Source organism: Symphodus melops (assembly GCF_947650265.1).
Source record: "Symphodus melops genome assembly, chromosome: 4".
Taxonomy (NCBI): domain Eukaryota; kingdom Metazoa; phylum Chordata; class Actinopteri; order Labriformes; family Labridae; genus Symphodus; species Symphodus melops.
Genome location: NC_136694.1, coordinates 15,387,424 through 15,406,791, shown reverse-complemented (window position 1 = coordinate 15,406,791; position 19,368 = coordinate 15,387,424). Strand labels below are relative to the sequence as shown.

The 19,368-nt window shown below is 38.6% G+C and overlaps 1 protein-coding gene across 3 annotated transcripts in view; it reads left to right on the top strand.

Annotated features, from left to right (window-relative positions):
- Positions 1-19,139, top strand: part of LOC306822038 (copine-8-like) — a 113,376-nt gene extending 94,237 nt beyond the window's left edge. For all 3 annotated transcript variants that reach the window (XM_079340753.1, XM_079340752.1, XM_079340754.1), the window contains 7 exons: positions 1,541-1,587; positions 3,067-3,248; positions 3,425-3,552; positions 4,501-4,603; positions 11,677-11,734; positions 13,300-13,373; positions 15,067-19,139. In XM_079340753.1, the coding sequence (XP_079196879.1) occupies positions 1,541-1,587; positions 3,067-3,248; positions 3,425-3,552; positions 4,501-4,603; positions 11,677-11,734; positions 13,300-13,373; positions 15,067-15,258 (784 nt within the window). In that variant the 3' untranslated portion in view covers positions 15,259-19,139. The remainder of the gene's footprint in view (positions 1-1,540; positions 1,588-3,066; positions 3,249-3,424; positions 3,553-4,500; positions 4,604-11,676; positions 11,735-13,299; positions 13,374-15,066) is intronic.
- Positions 19,140-19,368: the final 229 nt, after the last annotated feature.

Below are 19,368 nucleotides of genomic sequence, written 5' to 3'. Positions count from 1 at the left end.
GGGAGTTGGTTTTAGCTAATGAAGAGCTCCTACCTTTGAAGAATCTGGGGGAAAAAAGCTATCCGTAGGTCATTTAAAAAGTCCAAAATTGTTGCAGCATTATAAATGTACCTCGTATGTAAAAGATTTAAAAGCTGGGGTGCTGTAGCAAAAACAGCAATATTGCTATCTTTTTACAAACTAACTACAAACTACAGGAGAAGGCAAATTTCCATCACAGCTATTCATCTTCTTTTCCTTCATAATGAAGCTAACATACATTGATAGGCATCATCTATTCTAAATGTTAAAACAATGGTATTTAAACAAGGCAAACATGTAGATTGTCCATGTCAACTGCTTCCAGTGTTTTGAAGTTTTAGTTTAACATCTATTTTAACATTTATTTTAATCCAGATCAGATTAATTTCCATCAAAACATATCTATTGAGAATATGCAGTTTTAGATGCGTGTTAACTACACATAAACTTTATCCACTGTCTCTCTACTTTCCCACTGGTCCTCTTCGCTTTTTGGGGGACAACAGTACTGTTCTATTTTACAATATTCGAGAATGACAAGTATTAATTAAATCTAAATAAAACCCTAGAGATGGAGGTGCTTATAGCTTTTTTTGCAGCGTTATAACACTCGTTATAAATCCTTACAGGGGTAAATTAATTTACACCACGATTGACCCACTTGGTTCATGTAAAAATCAAAATAATGGTACAGAAAAAAAACTGATTGTTTGCTTCTCTTCTCATCACAGATACATTCAAATATGCAGTAGTTGGAACAGAGAAACTAAGAACATGAGAAGAGAAAATACTCCTGTGTTTTAGTTCAGAGGTATATTTTGCAAACCTGCCCTTAAATGTCAGGACACATTCAAAGAGCACTTATGAATGAATAAAATCCAGTTCAATTAAGGTTGGTAAAGTCATGCAGTGGCATATTTACTACCAAAATGTAAAGGTTAATGTGAATCTTTACTGTATTACTTTTATTGCTTCCTTTTTTCTTTTACCTCCCATACTCATGGCTATTATATAGAACATGATTAGAGGCTGCGGGGTCCCTGAAGGCATTGTCTCATTGTCATAAATTAGCAAAAAGAAGAGGGTGCTTTACCAGCACAGAAAATTGGATTATGATTTGCTCTTTAGAACTCCATCAGTCTAATTTATTTTTACCCTGTTCAGAGTCTCAAAGGCTCCTCCTCACCACCTACTTCTCCTTGTGGTGGTGAAAGCCAGATAAACAGAAGTGAAAACAGTTGAAGAAAATTAAGTGGCTTCATTTTGATAGAGGAAAAAGAGTGGGAAGGAAGAATGGGAAACTGAATCTATAACTATATCGGTTTGAAGTTATATCAGCATAACAAATAACTGATGTAAATGAATTGTGATGTTTCATATTTAATTTATCTTCATTCTAGTATCAGAACAAGTGTGGATGTGTTTGAGGGCATTGGAATTTAAAATGACAGACATTTTCATTCACTGCTGGCTTTTCTCTGAGGTTATTTTTTTGTTCCTCTCTCCACCTGCATTTCAGGACGCAGATCAATTTCACTGTTGCCATCGATTTTACAGCATCTAATGGTGAGTGATACAACCTGTGAAAGTGTGTGGGCCTACGTGCGTGTGTGTGTGTGTGTAGAGGGATGGATAGAAGTGCCCTTTAAATGTGGCATGTCCAGTCGAAGAATCAATCCCACAAACACAGAGAGGCTGAAAGTGCGTACCAACATACTGTACTGTACACGCAGTGTCATCTATAAGTGATCTTCTTTCCTGGACAGCACTTCCTCCTAAACGCTCTGACAATATTGTCTGAATTAAAGTAACAGCAGATGTTTCAGCTAAAATAAAATGAATAGGAGACACATCAACCAGACATGGAGACTCTCAGAGTGTGAAAGAGACACACTTTTAAAGTCTAATTACACTACTTAAGTCATTAATTACGCCTGAACACAACGCTCCAAAAGATTAAGCCGCCTGGAAAAGCTCTTTGCTTTGAATCAGTCATTAAAAGAACTTTGAATTTCCCATTTCTCAATTTATTTCTTGCCAAACTTTAGCAAGTAAGGTACAGTCAAGCTGAGATCTGTCTTTCTGCGAGACCTTCATGTTTAAATTATACTTCCAAAGTCACTTTACATTCAACACATTTCAAAAATGACAATGCACTCGTTACTGAAACACATGAGGCAATGACAGATTTAACAACTGTACATAAAAGGTCAAAGATTTCAAACCTTGTTAAATCTGAACTTTGAGCACAAGACATTTGACAGGTCCAATTATTCAAAAGTAATCTAATATTATTAAAAAGTAATTAGACTGGGTCAAAGCTTGAAGAGAGTTTGTTTGAAAACATGATTATGAACTCAGGAATGATCACGTAATCCAATACTTTTTCCCCCCCCCCCAGGATTAAACCTCCAGTTTGAGTTGTTTAAAAATATCAAAGAAACATTTATATTATTATTTTATTTTATTTTTTTTAAATATATTTTCTAACAAGATACACGGTAGGACCATATCGCTAATATCAATAGTTTATGTTGTATTAAAATATCGTTGTATGTGTCTTCCATATAGCTGCCAGTTTACTCATTGTACTTCATATTCATGTCCATGTTGACGTTGAGAAGCCAATTGTTAATCATACCCATTTGACCTGTGTGTACAGTATTTGACTCAACACTTACTTTGATTGTACTTCTTTAAAGAAAAAAATATTTATAAATATGTTGAGCATCGCCATAGAGCTAAATAATATAGAGATATGACTTAAGGCCCATTTTGACCAGCCAGAAAGCCATGTTATTACATGAAGAAATGTGTGAAGGTCACAGTAATAAACAAGCAATAATTCTCAATGCTTTATCTATTTGGAATTGGAGGTAATATCACAATGGTTTCCTACCCATGGTATTTACTAATGATCTATCGTCTAATCAGCTAGTTGTGATACATGGCTGCGATTGAAAAAAAAAAAAAAAAACTTTCCAGAAATGCTTTCCATATCTTTAAACCCCCACAATGAACTCAAGATTGATTGATTGTCCACAGGTAACCCCTCACAGTCCACTTCTCTACACTACATGAACCCCTACCAGCTGAACGCCTACGCCATGGCCCTAAAGGCCGTGGGGGAGATCATCCAGGACTACGACAGTGACAAGATGTTCCCCGCTCTAGGCTTTGGAGCCAAACTGCCCCCTGATGGACATGTATCACATGAGTTTCCACTGGTAAATAACAGCTCAAAAAACTTCTTATTATATTTTTTTTACTTTTACAAAATAATGCCTGAGTTTTATTGTGCTTAGAACTTGTTACAAAAAAAGAGGTTTGAGTTTTTTAATGATTCAATGTTTTCATATTCAAGTCTATGAAGTAGTTTTTCCTATATATCTCTACTTTTCAGAATGGAAACATGGAAAATCCATACTGTAATGGTATTGAGGGCATTCTCGAGGCTTACCACCAAAGTCTGAAAACAGTTCAGCTGTACGGGCCGACAAACTTCGCTCCTGTGGTGAACCATGTAGCCAGGTGAGGGAATAATGTAGCTGGTGAATAGCTCTCTGCCTTTTTTGCTCTCATTAAAGGGACAAAAGAACAATGACAAAAATATGCTTGTTGGTTAAAGAGCCCTTTTTTTATTTTACTCTGTCTGTTGTCCATGGTGATTTTTACATTATTCAATATTTTTTGTATTTATCATCATTCTTATATTTCTAAGGTACACTGGGAGCTGACATTTACATTTTTTGTGGTTGAATTGCATCATAATATTCTGCCAGAAAAAACTTGATGTAATATGCCTAACACTGATAGACAGTTATCAAACAATGAGTTAATGGAGAGAGTGAAACTGATGGAAACAGATTAGTAGCTGTTAAAACATAATCACACACAACAGGCATTAAAAAGCACAAAAAGAGAAAACGCTGACATGATCTTTCTGGATTTTTGTACCCCTGACACTCACCTCCACCCAACACTGTCACTGCTTTCCTCCCTTTTCAGTGATCACGCCATTTTCAAACAATTCTTCATCTGATTATACCGATTCACTGTTGTAATCAGAAATGCCATTTAGATAAAATTGAGTCACGCCTTTTAAACCGAGAGCCGCAGGCTGCAGCTGTGATAATAGTATTGATATTCAATTTGTGTGAATAGAATAACTCAAGTAGGAAGAGATTGTAACAAAGGTGATCATTTGTAATACCAGAGCAGGGCAGCTTTGTGCTAAACTGGATTGTTTGGGCTGATCTATGAGGGTCTGTTGTTTGGGTATTTTAATGAGCGTTATCTAAAGTATGACAATGACAAAAAGCCCTTCAATGGAATTTATATGTGTGTGTGCATGATAACATGTATTGCCATTGTTATCAACATGATTTTTTAAAATAAATCCAGAAGAAGTCCTTCAGTAAATCAGTTTTGTTCTTGTATTCACAATGTTTCTTTGTTTTTATATGCCTATGTTTGCAGGTACGCAGCTGCAGTGCAGGACGGCTCTCAATACTTTGTGCTCCTCATCATCACAGACGGCGTCATTTCAGACATGGCCCAGACTAAAGAGGCCATTGTAAATGTAAGGATGAAAAATGGTATACAAGACTATACACGGCAAAACACTTTTGTTGAAGTTGGTTTGAAATAGTGATGTGCAAAACCGACCACATTCCTAATTGTGTGGAGCTGTGAAAAGCAAGCTTGGCTCAGTCTGAAGGCATCAAATCACCAGCTGGTTTTTTCTCTCCTCGCATGAAACAACAACTTTTCCTTATTCTTAAGTTTATTTAATTGGATGGAAGAAGGCTGGCTTTTTATCCCTTATATGATAACTTTATTATTTGCTAAGCAACAGTAACAGACAGAAATTTTTACATCTTGTTCTCTGTAAGAGAAAGTAATTGTGTTTTGTGAAAGGCCCAATTATTTCTTAGAATTTAGTTTAAAGTACAAATGCATCCAAATATTGTGAACATTTAAACGTAATGATCAGGCATCAAACCTCAATGGGTAAAATATATGCATGCTGATTGAGAAAGCATTGTTTTACACGTGGAATAGTTTTCTGCTTCAATGCAATAAAATGTAAACAACTTTGCGATGTGCTTACTGGAAATGTTCATGTTGCAATAAGGATGAAATTGCTATTTAATTGTGCAGCTATACTTAACTCCCAGGTAATGTTTCGGTTTTGATAAAAACAAACAAATGCTGTGAGCGAATCCTCTTCTGTATTCCAGAATTGCTTTAAAAAGTTTTTTTTTTTTAAATGATTAATGATGACTGTCTCACAACATTGTGCTTTATACTTCTGAGCTTTCCATAAATGTGTCTTAACTCTTTTCTTCTCCCAGCTCTAAATGGCAGGTGGCTCACTTTCTTCGCTTTCCTACTCTTCGGGTCTTTCTCTCCCTTCTGTTCCTCAGCGTGCCGCGGGCACAGAACACCCAGCAGACTGGATTTAAAGGGAATTTGCGACTGTTAATCAAAACATTAGAACAGCCACACCTTCCTTTTAAGATCTTGCCTGCTGCTGTATCTCACTGCCTCCTCTCCAACCCTCCACTGATGCTTGCTGCTTCCCCTTTACTCTACATGGATCCTGTGCAAAGGAGGACACACTGCTGAGGTTAAATTAGACTTATTTGATCACACTTATTCATGCTCGAAGGAAGCCTGAGGAAAACCTAAGAATTAGAGTCTGCACAACATCTGGAACATCTGGACTGGGTTTGTAGGTTTTTGTGTGCTTGTGTGTTTTGATCGGTGTGGCAGGACAATTTCAAAGTATCTGTCCCCTGTGTTGTCAGCAATATTGAGCCCTGTGGTGGAACAATGGGGGTTATCACTCAGTCACACCAGCATCAGCTATAAACACAAAAACACCCGTCAATCACTCACGCCTCTTCTGCAGCCTTGATCTCTTTTTCTCTCTGTAGAGCCATGAGACCCCCTCGTTCTGAAATACAAAGACTTCAGCTGTCTCTTTCCATCTATTTCCCTCCCAAGGATCGAAACAATTCTGTCTTCATTTGTTCGCACTATACTGTCTCTCTGTCATCACATAGAGCTGAACCGTCTGCTGCTTTTTTCCCCTTTCTGGTCCTTTCTTCTTGTTATCTGCCAGTGCTTTGTACTTCAGTACTCTATCAGTGGCAGAATCTTCCAAAAGTACGTCACCATACAACAATTTTTCCTGCATGTACATCTCTTTATATACAAAACATTCAACATTCAAATTCAAAAACTTAGTCCTCTGCGTGACTGAGAAACAGTCTATCAGCCCATTGCTTTATGAAGAAATTGTTCAATGTGCTATTCAATAGTACCAGTTTTATGTATGTCATCACCCTGTTAAGTCTCCAGAATAACTTTTTTTTAAGACAAACAAAAGTTTGACAAATATTGGCTCATTGCTTAAATCTCTTCAAGGACACATCAAGTTTTTATGCTAATGAAGTCAGCCAAAATGACAGGTCATTAGTAGATGTTTTTAATGAAGCCCACGCTCTATAAATGATCTGAAAAAGCTTTCATTGACTGAATCTTTTTTTTTTTTTTTTTTACATTTTTCATGTAGACAGTTCATAAAACAGGAACCCAGTCTAAATGGGCTTTAGACTGCTATATAGCTATATGACCTTGTGCAAAAAGAACTGATGTTGAAGTTGCAATTCCCTGCTAAAAGGTCAGCTTCTCTACAAGTTCTCTTCTGTATTGTAGACATAAATAAAAAGCAATGTTTGATTTGCATAGGAATACTTGAACACTCTGTACTTGCTCAATTAAATCCAGCGCTTCTTTAGTTCCAAGCTAACTCTGAAGGATCAATCTATGAAAATTGAGGAGTTAGATATTAAAACATGGAATGCTATACTTCAAGTAGGCTAACGGTGGCAAAGGTCACTGGTCATCTAGTAACGTTTCTAAATTACCACCTGTTGTACTAAACCCCAAGAACAATGACGTACTACACTACTCAAGATAAGTTAGGGATATTGTTATGTACATGAGTGCTTTTTCCTATTTGTTCTGAATTTGAATGAAATAAGTAATATTTACTTTGATATTACTATGAATGAATAAGAAAAATCACCATTTTCATGTGTGCAATATTTATTACCCCAACAATTTAGACAATAGCAAAGATAACCCCAAATAACCAAAATTGACAAAGTCAGTAGCGAGTGTTTCCACCATTTGCCGCAATGACAGTGACATCTCGTGCTCCTAACTAAATTGCTGGCTATAACATATAGGACACCCTGACTTCCTGAAGTCAAGCTGTGACAATTCTGGCATGACGGTGGTGGAGAATTATTATCCATGAACAGAAAGTTGGGGGTGTGCTGGTAGAATTGGGTGATTGGAATTGGTTCTACAATATCTCTGAGGTGAGAACATGCAGTGACTGAGCCGTCTAGAAATCACTAAATCTGTTTTGCGCTGCCTGGTGATGTCTTCCCAGACTGTTGCACCTCCTCCATCAAAGCGAACCCTGGGGACCATGTTGACCTCAGTGCATCGCTCACCTTGCCTTCTCCAGCAATGCTGACGACCATCATTTCTGTGCAAGGTGACCTGACACTCATCAGTGAACAGGACGGGAGACAACTGCTGCATTGTCCAGGTCACATGGTCTTGTGCCCACTGCAAACGGTCACGGCGGTGTCTTGGTGTCAGTGGAGTCACCTGCAACTGTCGTCTGGCATTCAAGCTAAAGCGGTGGAGTCTGATGTGAATGATTTGTCTGGAAACTCTAGTACCCCTCACTTTAAGGACTGTGCAGACCAGCTCTGTGAGGTCTTTCTGCACATCTTCAACCTGAGCCTGAGTCTGGAGAGGGTCCCTACTCTGTGGAAGACATACCGCGTAGTACCAGTCCCAAAGACATTGCACCCTTGGGTGGACATCGGGTGGATGACGTCATCATCTACCTGCTGCACAGATCCTGGACTCACCTGGAGACCACCGGCAGCACTGTGAGGGTCATGTTCTGTGACTTCTCCAATGCCTTCAAGGGACAGTGCTCTCCCCCTTTCACTTCACCCTTTACACCTCGGACTTCTGTTCCAACTCTGGGAGCTGCCACTCGCAGAAGTTCTCCGATGACACAGCCATTGTGTGTGCCTAAGGGGAGTGACAGGGAGTACAGGCAGGTCATGATGGACTTTGTGGATTGGAGTGAGCTCAACCACCTTCAGCTCAATGCCAGCAAGACAGAAGAGATGGTGATAGATTTCAGCAGGAAGTCACCCCAGACTGCACCAGTGAACATCCAGGTTCTGGACTTTGAGATTGTGGGGACATACAAGTACAGAGGTGTTCACCTCAACAATAAACTAGACTGGTCACATAACACTGACACCCTGTGCAAGAAGGGCCAAGGTCGACTGCATCTGCTGAGACGACTGAGGTCCTTTGGAGTGTGCATCATGGACCATCGTGGACAATCCCTCTCACCCCCTGCATGACACTGTGAGGTCTCTGAGCAGCTCTTTCAGCAGCAGACTGAGACACCCACCTTGCAAGACTAAGCGCTACCACAGTTCCTTTATTCCATCTGCAGACTGTTTAATAGCATCATCGCCACATAACTGTGTTTAAAAACCATCAATATCATTTATGCTGCACACTGTGTGTTTTTAATATCTGAACTGTCTTTCCAGAAGTGAAAGTGTACATAGTGTTTATGCCATGTATTATTTAAGCCTATTGTATTTTTTCTCTCTTTATTTAATTAATTTAAACTTGCTTATAGCTGGCGGTTTTTAAACTTTTTTGCTATTGATGGTGTTTATATTTCCTGTTTCCCTGTTTTTTGGAGCTGCTGTAGCACCCAAAGTTTATCCTTATCCTTTTCATAAACAGGTCCGCAGCTGTGTGGCAGTAGCATAACGGTGTCTGAGTGCATAGGTCCTTAGGTACTGGTCATCATTGCGGTCCATCACTCATGGGGCTCCACTCGTGGGTCTGTCACAAACACTGCTAGTAGTTCTGTGTCTTGCTGCAAGTCTGCTGATGACACTTTGAGACACACCAAGTTCACGAGCAACATCTGACTGCCTGCTACCGACCTGACTGACTATCCATAACTTATTGTGAGTAGTGTATTTGGCCTTGAAACCAATAAAAAAACTATTTGTTCAAGTTTAGCCTTACCTCCAAACTCCAACCTGCTGCCTGTAGCTCTAACTAAATCCTTCAGAACAGAGCTTTATAAAGTGAAGAAATCCCAACCTTGACAGGTCTGCCTTGTTCAAGGGATTCAAGGATTCAAGGTTGTTTATTGTCAAATATGCTCCATGTTAAACATACAGCACAGATGAAATTGCAATCCCCCCCAACCCCAGTGCAAACCTGCAGTGCAAAAAAAGAGCACTAAAACCTAGCAATAAAAAAACAATACTATAAAACAAATAACTTAACTAAAGACATTTGGACAACAAATAACGAACAACAGACAATCGACAGACAAGGGCACTTGTGAGTAATTCACCATGAGGTAGTAGTGTGTAGATAAATTAAAGTATTTACAATATAAACAGAGTGCAGATTAAGCTAAAAAGTGAGGTAGTGCGTTGAAAGGTGGCAAATGGTGCAAATAGCAAAAACAGTAAAACAGCTGTGCAGAGTTTTTAGGGTGCGTGAATTAGTGGAGCGCGCGGGGGGTGGAGGTGGAGGGGGGTGAATATCAGTTCACAGCTTCATGCAAATGGGTGAAGTATCCCTTTAAGGTACCCCTGATTATGTCTGAGTTATGTCCTCAGTACAATTCAATCTGCTAGTTTGATTAAGAGCAGGCTGTATATGGTACATTATTTTGGGCACTTTAGTCTTTACAAATGAATAAAGTCATCTTAATGTAAGGCCACAGTTATCTGCAGTCAGCTGGTAGTGTTTTCAGTCTACAGCTTTAAGCCTTTCTCTGAGCTGAGCTGTGAAAGCCAAAGACAGAGGGTCTAGTGGTCTAGTAATGCGTGTTGATTGGCGTTTTGTTTTGTTGTCCCATTAGACTTGGATGTCGGTTGTCAGTCAGGGTGACAGCAGGACGGTTAAAATGGGGCATGGTGCACAGTCAGGATATTGATGGAGGCATTTGATGTTCTGATGTGTGAGTTTGTCTTTGGCTTCACATAGATGCATGTTTAACTGTGAGTTTGAGTGTTTGTGTTTGTGTGTGCATGTGCGTGGGCGGACAGGCACTGACAAGAGGTGTGTTGAACACTGATATAATCGCATTGATGTACTGAGGTTGAGGTAATGTCGACAGAAAGAGTTCTCATCCCTGTGGCAAGCGGTTGCCTAATTTGTAACAGAACATTTGACCGGTGCCAGAGATACAGTACAGCTGTTTGTTAAAAGTGCTTTGTAAAAATATCATCTTTATTCAAAGTTAAGCGCAAAATAGAAAACAAGAGCATGCTAGCATAATAAAGTGAACACTGTTAACATTTTATCTGCATACCATGAGGTTGTTGAGTTGGTTACTTGGTGCATGTCTTCATGCTAACATGAGCATTTATCTTCAAGGACATCAGTGCCTTCTTGCAGTATATGTCATGGAAGTAAACTTTTAGTCTCTGAGCAATACATTGTTATTAAAGCATTTCCATTTAAATTCGTTATGCAGTTCTATGAAACAATTCCCCAGCCATAAATACTTCATAAACATTATTTTCAGTTAAATCATTTTTAGTCTCGATTTTGCCTTTGTTTAGAGAAAGTAAATGTTCTTAGTTTGGAGTGGCTATTAGCAGTGTCATGTGAAATGAGGTAGGGCTTGGGAGTGGCTGGGTGGGTGACTGAGGATGGCTGCTGTACTGGTGAAAAAATTGCACCTCCTCCCTCTCCCTCTGCTCCCAGCTCACAAATGTCACCATTCCACAAAATTCCCTTACATAAGACTTTATCAACGTGTCAGCCAGTAGTGCATTACTTTTTCTCTCAAACTGAAGTTTCCTTTCAGTCCTAACCAGGTCCTGGTTCTTTTTGCAGGACAGCATTTCCTAAACCCAGGAAAGGTATTTTGAGAAAGAATCTGATTCATAGTTGTAGTTATCATATTGTTAATAAACTGCTAAATACTGAAATTACTGACCTGCTGCCTGAGTATCTTGAAGGATGCTGTTAGCAATGTCAGTGAGTTTAATCTCCACTCTCCAGCCTGATACCCAGCATTTAGCGGCAAAGACAAATTGCCACAGGGAGATAAGAGCAGAGGAGAAGTCTAGCAACAGAAATTGGATTTAGAGACATAAAATGTGTGATAAGAGAAGCCAACACAAAAATGTTCAAGTGAAGTGTCTCCCTATGTTTCGCCCTCTTCCTCTGACTTACTGTTTGGAACTTGGAACACATTTCTCTCTCTGGAGGTCTTGTCTCACTTGAAAGGTCATTCTGCTAGTTAAAGAGCGGTGCAGAACATAAGCGTGGTTGTTATCTGTGAGAGTGAGCATGTAACTTCTTTAATGTCTGATACACAATAATGAGTACTGTAGGTCAGTGCTGATGTGGACAAGTGTCTCTCCTCTCTTTGTGTAAAAGGAATCTGTTGAGAATATGTTTTCTTTTTGGGAAAAAAGAAAATGTTTGTAGGAAAAAATTCTTCTTATTTGAGTGTATTTTTTGTGTGTTTTTATTTCTCTGCAGGGTGCCAAGCTTCCCATGTCCATCATTATAGTTGGAGTTGGTCAGGCTGAGTTTGACGGTATGGTCACTTTATTATTTAAATTATCCACCGATTGTATAGCAGTATTTTAATTGTGATTTTTATTTTTATTTTTTTCATAATTTTATAATAACACCTCCATGACAACCAGTGACAGACATCAATTTACGGCTTGGAACAGAGTGTGAGCAGAGCTACATAGTTGACAGCACCTGGTGCTAAAATCAAAGCACTGTCATGGTAGCAACAGTTACAGACAGTATTCTATAAAAAAAAAAAAAAACCTGTACAGTACGATTTGGCTACAGAATACATAATGATAGGCTTTGTACTTTGTGTGAAAAACGGCTTCTGCCATGAATTTTTAAATATCTGGTGATATGGTTGTCACATTTATCTTTTATAAGGTAGTGCTTAAGTCAATTCCTTGTATCTATATCGTTGAGGTGAATATTGAAGGGCCACCCAACTATGTTTCCGGCCTATTTTTATTCACTCATACAATTGCCACAACGACTAGATAGATGGAGAGAGAGAGAGAGAGAGAGAGAGCAGATGTGTGGCATGGACATAGATGATAGAGATAGATGTCACTTAGCACACATACAAAACTCCTGCTATAAAATTTCCCTTGCAACTGTGTTTACCACGACAGGTGAGGTTTGTATTGGGAGCCATGTTATCAATGTGTTGGAAAACAAAGATAGTACAATTACACCAGCATTAGAGAGAAGGAGAGAGGTCTGCTGTCCACACATTCCTTCTGTAAATGCATGGATTAAGTGGCAACAGTAATGACAAAACAGATTCTTATGCTGGTGCATTAAAACAAGCAGTTGGTCAGTCTGAAAATAAAACTGATACACAGGAATTTTTTTATCATATTTTTTTCAGTTAATTAACAATTTCATGACTCAAAGAGAGCAGAATAACAATAATTAACTGTTTTTATTCCACACATCGTGTGGCTCTGATTTAATGTAACAGAAAACATCTCAAGCCTCAGATGTGTCTCTATTTACATGAATAATATAAAGTCAGTTAAACAGATCAAAACATTCGCCATGATAATTTACATTTTAATTAATCTAACTCTGTCTATTTCCAATGCAGCCTGCGCTCACCTGCTCTGGCAGTAATTTAAAGAAATGCCCCAGAGAAAATAACTAGAGAGACTCATTTAAATCAGTGGAGACATGAGTGTGTAGGTGGGTGTCATTATAAATGTAGAGAATTGGCGGAGGTTAATTGCTGGGCTTTTCGTGTTTTGTAAAGATTATTCTAAATTGCAGAGAGGAAGTAGTAATGGACTTATTAGTTGATTAGACAAGCTCTAAGGATAAACTGAGGCTGTACAGCTCCATAACCTTTGTGCTTCACTGATGCTAAAGGGTTAGAGTTAGTACTATACTGTATAATAAGTGTATTTCTGTCCTAAAAAAGAGCTGTGCTTTCTCAGGTCTCACACTGCGTTTGTGTGTTTGTGGGAACTCATCTATGCGTCTGTGTGTGTGTGTGTGTGTGTGTGTGTGTGTGTGTGTGTGTGTGTGTGTGTGTGTGTGTGTGTGTGTGTGTGTGTGTGCGTGTGAACTTATGCCCTTCAGCTATGGTGGAGCTGGATGGCGATGACATCAGGATCTCATCCCGGGGGAAATTGGCAGAGCGAGACATTGTTCAGGTGACTTCACTTTACAAGATTGAAGAAACTTTGTTTTAATTTACAACTAATTTAAAGACTAGGGGAAAAAAGTGCATTGTAATAGTTTAGAGATCAAAGAAATATCAGGGGAATTTCAATTACCCGATGACTGTCAATAAAACTTTATCAACCTTCTACAGTATGTGGCGAGCCAAAACAGTTCGATAAAGTGTTTCCAAGGACCGACACTATACACTGTGTTAAAGATGACATATTATACCCCTTTTCCACCTGTGCTGTGCTGTGCTCCCCCCCCCCCCCCCCTCCCCACGAGTTTTCTTAGTAGACACATCTCCTCTGTAGTGACAATAAAAATGGCAGTCCTTCACAGTTTTGCTCAAGGTTGGGGGTGGAGTCCATAGGTGGAGATACCAGGGGAGGGGAGGGTATTTTTAAAACCAGAATCCAACTTGTAATGTCACAAGTTGAGAAAATTTTCGACGGAGCATTTAATACTTAAAAATAAAGGACTGGATGGGTTTATTTCAAATTGTGTGGGTCGATATACACGTTTAGAAACATTGTAAAAGTGGATCTTTCATAATATGTCTCCTTTAAGATTAACAATCTGCCTTGATATTATTTCCTTTGTGCATCAAAATATTTATTCCTGACAAAGTGCCATCTGTTAGGACTGGCAGCTTCAGCAGATGTGAACATCTGTGAATTTACAAATGAAGATAAGCAGGCTGAAAAGTGGAAACATTTTGTAAAGTAAGAGAACGCAGAATGGAAAAGAAATGCAATTCTCCCCAATGTGTCCCCCTTGGCACTGGCTCCAAAGAAAAAAAGTACATTTTGGGTGTATTCTATGTGTGGAAATAAAAAGCCTTATTATGTAAAATCAAATGATTTAAAGGAGATGTTACCAAATCAAATATCTCCAGAGGCAGGTGCGTAGGAGCTATATCTGTAGCCTTGGAAAGAGAAAATCCTGCAAAATCCTCTTGCTTAGTTTATGAGAAAATATATCACATTTTGGTCCTTGCATAGAGACTTAAACATAAACACAACAGAGACTCCATTAAATTAATCACCCTGCATCATACGTTTATCATTTATCAGGAATACTTTATTAACCCCAGGGGGAAATTTGTTTGTTACCCTTGCTCTAAAACACAGTACCGAAGGATGGAAATAATTTAAGTGTAAAATAGAGTGGATAGAGATACTAAAATAAGCAATAAGTGCTAGGTAGGAATGGTATAATATGTACCAATCACAAATGACTTAAAGATAGGACATCTATATACTATACAATGGTTATCATTGTGGATATTGCACATTGTTTTTATAGGTTCATTATGAACTCAGGGTGTGTGACCGGTTTATATTGCACGATTGAACAGATTGCAGAGTGTTAAATTAAATAGTCCAGTGTCCAAGTGTCTGACTCTCAAAGGGAGGAATTGTAGAGTTTGATGGCCACATGCAGGCAGAAATGACCTCCTGTGGCACTCTGTTGCGCATCGTGGGGGAATGAGTCTATCACTGCCTGACCAGCATGTTTTGGAGAGTTTAAAAAGTCTTTAGAGCTTTTACAGAACCACTATCAGCAATATGATAAAATTCTGCTCTCTAGAGGAAACCTCATATGCTATGTTCTATTTAAATAAAAAACTGTGTTAACGTCTCAGATTATTCAATACTAGTTTCTTCTCTTCTTCTTCAGTTTGTTCCATTCAGAGATTATATGGACCGGACAGGTAACCACGTGTTAAGCATGGCTCGGCTCGCAAAAGACGTGCTAGCAGAGATTCCGGACCAGTTCATCTCATACATGAAGAGCAGAGGGATCAAACCCAACCCGGCCCCACCTCCATACACACCACCTGGACACACACACCACCACACACAGATCTGAAGTTCGCCTCTAAACTGTTCACTGAGGACTGTTAGCATTCAGCAGCCAATCAGAGTCCAAAGAGAAACTCTCTTTACATTGTTTCATGATGCAAACAGACAGGAGCTGATGCACCAGAAAATGGGTCTTGACTCTTGAGTTTGTGCCGTACCCTCTCAGTGACTCCTGGAGTAGGTTTTTTATTTTTCCTCTTCTGTTATTAACTTGCCTGAGCTTTCCAGGATTCGTTGGTGAAAGCCTTCAAATAAACACTGAGGCCGTGACTGTTTCATGTCTGGTTTGACAGCAGGTTAGTTTTAAAAGACCATGTTGTAGTTGAATTGTGCCTGTATATGGTTGTTTCTATAATTGTACCAGGATATGAATGTTGACCCTAGTCTTGCCCCCTCTCTCCCCCTTTTCCCTCCTGAAAGTAGTTTTTATATTTTGGAAATATCTTCTGTTGAATCCCTGACAATGGAGGAAAATGTACAAGAGTGTAGTGTACAGAAATCAGGCTTTTCATACCACGAGGTTTCCCAGCCTCTCTTCTTAATGTGAATGTTTCTTAAAGCATGCTGTATGAGAATGAGAATTGTATCCACATATCCCAGAAAATATATATCAATATATTCTCGAAAGTTATCAAGTGGCATGGACATTTGAAAGATCAGTTATAAACTATTCATTTGAAGTGGTCACCAATTATTTTAAAGTTTTTTTTTTACATATAAAAAGCACAAGATAACCTGTCTCTACACCAAGGGCAACATTTTGAAAATGCAACTAGGTTAATACTATTGAAATTATTTTGTACTGCAGCTTCAACTCAGCAGACATTGTGGCCCAGGCTTGCTTGGTGATGATGCCACCAGCCTTCACCTCACATCCTACGCGATCCAGCATCAGCAAAAAAAATCTTGATTCAATTGTTTCCTATTGGAGTGTGCTAACTGCCCCAGAGTGATGCAACGATTTTTATCTCAATGTCTTGTTTTCATTTTCCTCTTTGTTGCGTAGACGCAGAAAGAATGTGGAGGAAGGGGCTCTACTAGGCACTGGCACTCACTTTTTTTTAACAGAGCTTGTTAGCTTTAGGTATGAAGGGTAGATAACGTTGCATAAATAATACCCACATCCATCTGTGTGTCTATCTTTAATACAAAAGCACTATATGGCATATGGTTTGCAAGGAAAAACTGACCTTCATGAAGCAAACAATGAAATATTTAAGGAATGCCGTATGGAGAGCCAGTGTGCAATCATGCACGACATATGACGCTCACGAGTTGTTCGGACACTATTTGAAGCCTGGCGGTCCAACATAGCTGAAGCTTTTTTTTAGACATAAAGGGCTCATTCTAAAGAATAGATCCTCTCCAATCCTAAAAACGGTCCTTTAAGGTTGGCGTTCAGGATGAACTCCCAACATGAATATTGACAGCATCCAATAAATCCAAACCTCTGTTTTTATACACAACAAATAGTAAGGGTTTAATACTAAATACAATATGATATACATAGAAGCCTATGAACAAGGAAGGAAGTGAAGGACAGAAATGCAACAAACATGTAATACATTTTGCTTAGCATTCCATACATGCTAATGCAGGTGACTGATGTCTTCTTGTTTATATGTCACTTTACGGTAACAGCACAATACATGACGTTAACAGAAAGTTATGTTCTTCAGGGATGACTGATGTGTCTAATAGTGAGGCACTGGGGCAAGATGTAGCTTACATTGTTTCTACATTCTTACTTGCACTTTGGGAAAACTTAGCATTCAAACGCAGAAAGAATGGCTGGGATTGGTTGCAAAAGTATGTTGGATGACAAGACAGTACAAAGACGTATTGGAGCTTAAATCAAATCTTGGCATGTTAATCTTGTTCTTAAAAAAGCCCCTACACACCAACCTGTTCGACCATGATACTCCCAGCATAGCAAGGTTGAAGCCCCCAAAGGCCATGCTTGAGTAGTCATTTAACAACCACAATTAAAGCTTCACACTATATGTCAGTTTGATCACAGCCAGAGTTATTCCCTGGAGATTTACATTCTACATAGCCCTGTCTACTTTATCTGATGGGATACAATTAACAAGTGTCTCCAGGGCTTTAGGATTTATGTTCATTGCATTCCAATTTCCTTTCTTGTGTGAACATTATCTATACCACTGGGTGAAGAAGGAGCCTAAAGTGCAAATATTATTTGGTCTTTTTTAGCCTTTTACAATCTGTGCGATAGTTTAGCATTTAGAACCAAAACAAACTGGCTTCCACGTAACATGTCAAGTAAAGCTTGTTACCAGAGGCTACAAAAATGCAGAAGTCAAAGAGGGAACATGATCAGTGTCGGGATGTTTTTTTCAGCAAAGAAAGCAGGTCAACATGTAGGTTATAACAACAGTGTGAGGAGAGGTTTAAAAAAAGAAAGTGAAGAAAAAACAACTGAAGTCTTGTTTCTTTCAACCAATACATGTTACTTGACATCACACAGTATTCCTGCTCATGATGGACAAATAACGTTTCTTCTCAGATGTCAAGTTTGACTTTGTGACATTTTGCTTTGACCACATCAATGGCATGGGTAGTGTGTTTAAAGGTAGATAACATCTTAATAAATTCATCAAGTCGATAAAGACTCCAACGTTGTTTTATTTTATCAGCACTAGCAGTATATACAGTAAAATAAAAGACAATTCCTAATGCCAAGGGTGTTCTTTTATTTTGTGCGCTTATAAGTAAAATGTAACATGCTAAGAGCGTGCATTCCTAAAACTGGTTTATAGACATAGAGTTAAATAGATCAACAGTGTCTGTAAATCTTAGTTCTACTGTCTCCCTTCTTTTGGACTCTTAAAGCATCCATTATTTATTTATAAATTCCAACATTCCAATCCTCCAATCTCACTTGTGTGTTTTTTATTACTACCTTGTACTAAGTAATGGTGAAGACTGCTGCAATGAGAATAATAGACTTTAAAAATGGGCCCCCATTCTTTCTTTAAAACACAACAAAGTGAAGAAAAAGCAGAATGACTGAGCTTTAAAGGTTCTTTTCAAATGTCCAATGTAGCAAACTAAAGGCCTTACTAAAGAGAGAGATAGTCACTCCATCTCATTAAGTTCCGGTTTGAAAAGTTCAGGTGGATAAGTATGGCAATTAGGCGGAGGAGAGAAATTTAATAAATGGTGGTCAAAATTATGTTCAGCAATTTGCTTGTGAGAGAAAAACGTTTACAGAATAAAAGGTTGACGAGCAAATGGTTTGCATTAAGATCCCAAAGGCAGTTTGTGCGTCAAAAGAGTGCTTTATGTACATGGTTGATATATTTTTGGAATATTACTGTATTAAAAATGTATTTATTTTTCAAGTCAGTCTGACAAGCCATTGCTGCCGTTGTCTATGTAATGACGGTGACTTCTCCTCTTAATGCCCTGATTTATCAGTGTGATGGATGGGCTGCATGTTTACTTGGGGTACAGTAAGGAGTATTTTACACAAGGTACTGTTATCTGTAGAATAGGAATCAGCCTAACAAGATTACAATGCATGTCAATGCCAAACATGGCAGTGAGCTCTGTGGACTGTTTGCTATCTTCTCTCTCTGTGCCTGGTTCTCCAAACTTCTCTCGTCTCAGCAGTGCTTAAAAACTGAGACTTGTTAGCAATCGTTACAGTTAACATTGTTTTTGATTCTTTTTTTTTGTTGAACTCTGCATCTTCTCTTTGTAGATTATATTTCTCCAGTTTTCTGATTTGCATGACTCCCTGCTTTCCTTTGAATGGGTTTTTATTGTACATGGTTATTGTCATATGGTGGGTTGTGAAATGCTTTGTATTGGATTGCCTTAATTGAAAATTATAAATAAAAAAATACTTCTTTTATAAAAATGCTTGAAGTGTTATAGTTTGATTTCACTCGTCATTTTGCTTTACAATGCAGCCTACTAGTTACTGATAAGATAAAAGAGCCTGCAGGGCAAAGGCTCAAGGGAGATTCCTCATAAATATTCATGCTATATCGCTTTAACAATGGTGATTTACAAGATTCAAGATGTCTTGAAAATCAGTGAAAGATGCTCTCTGAACATCTCTACACAAAAGGTTATATTTACCTCTGTA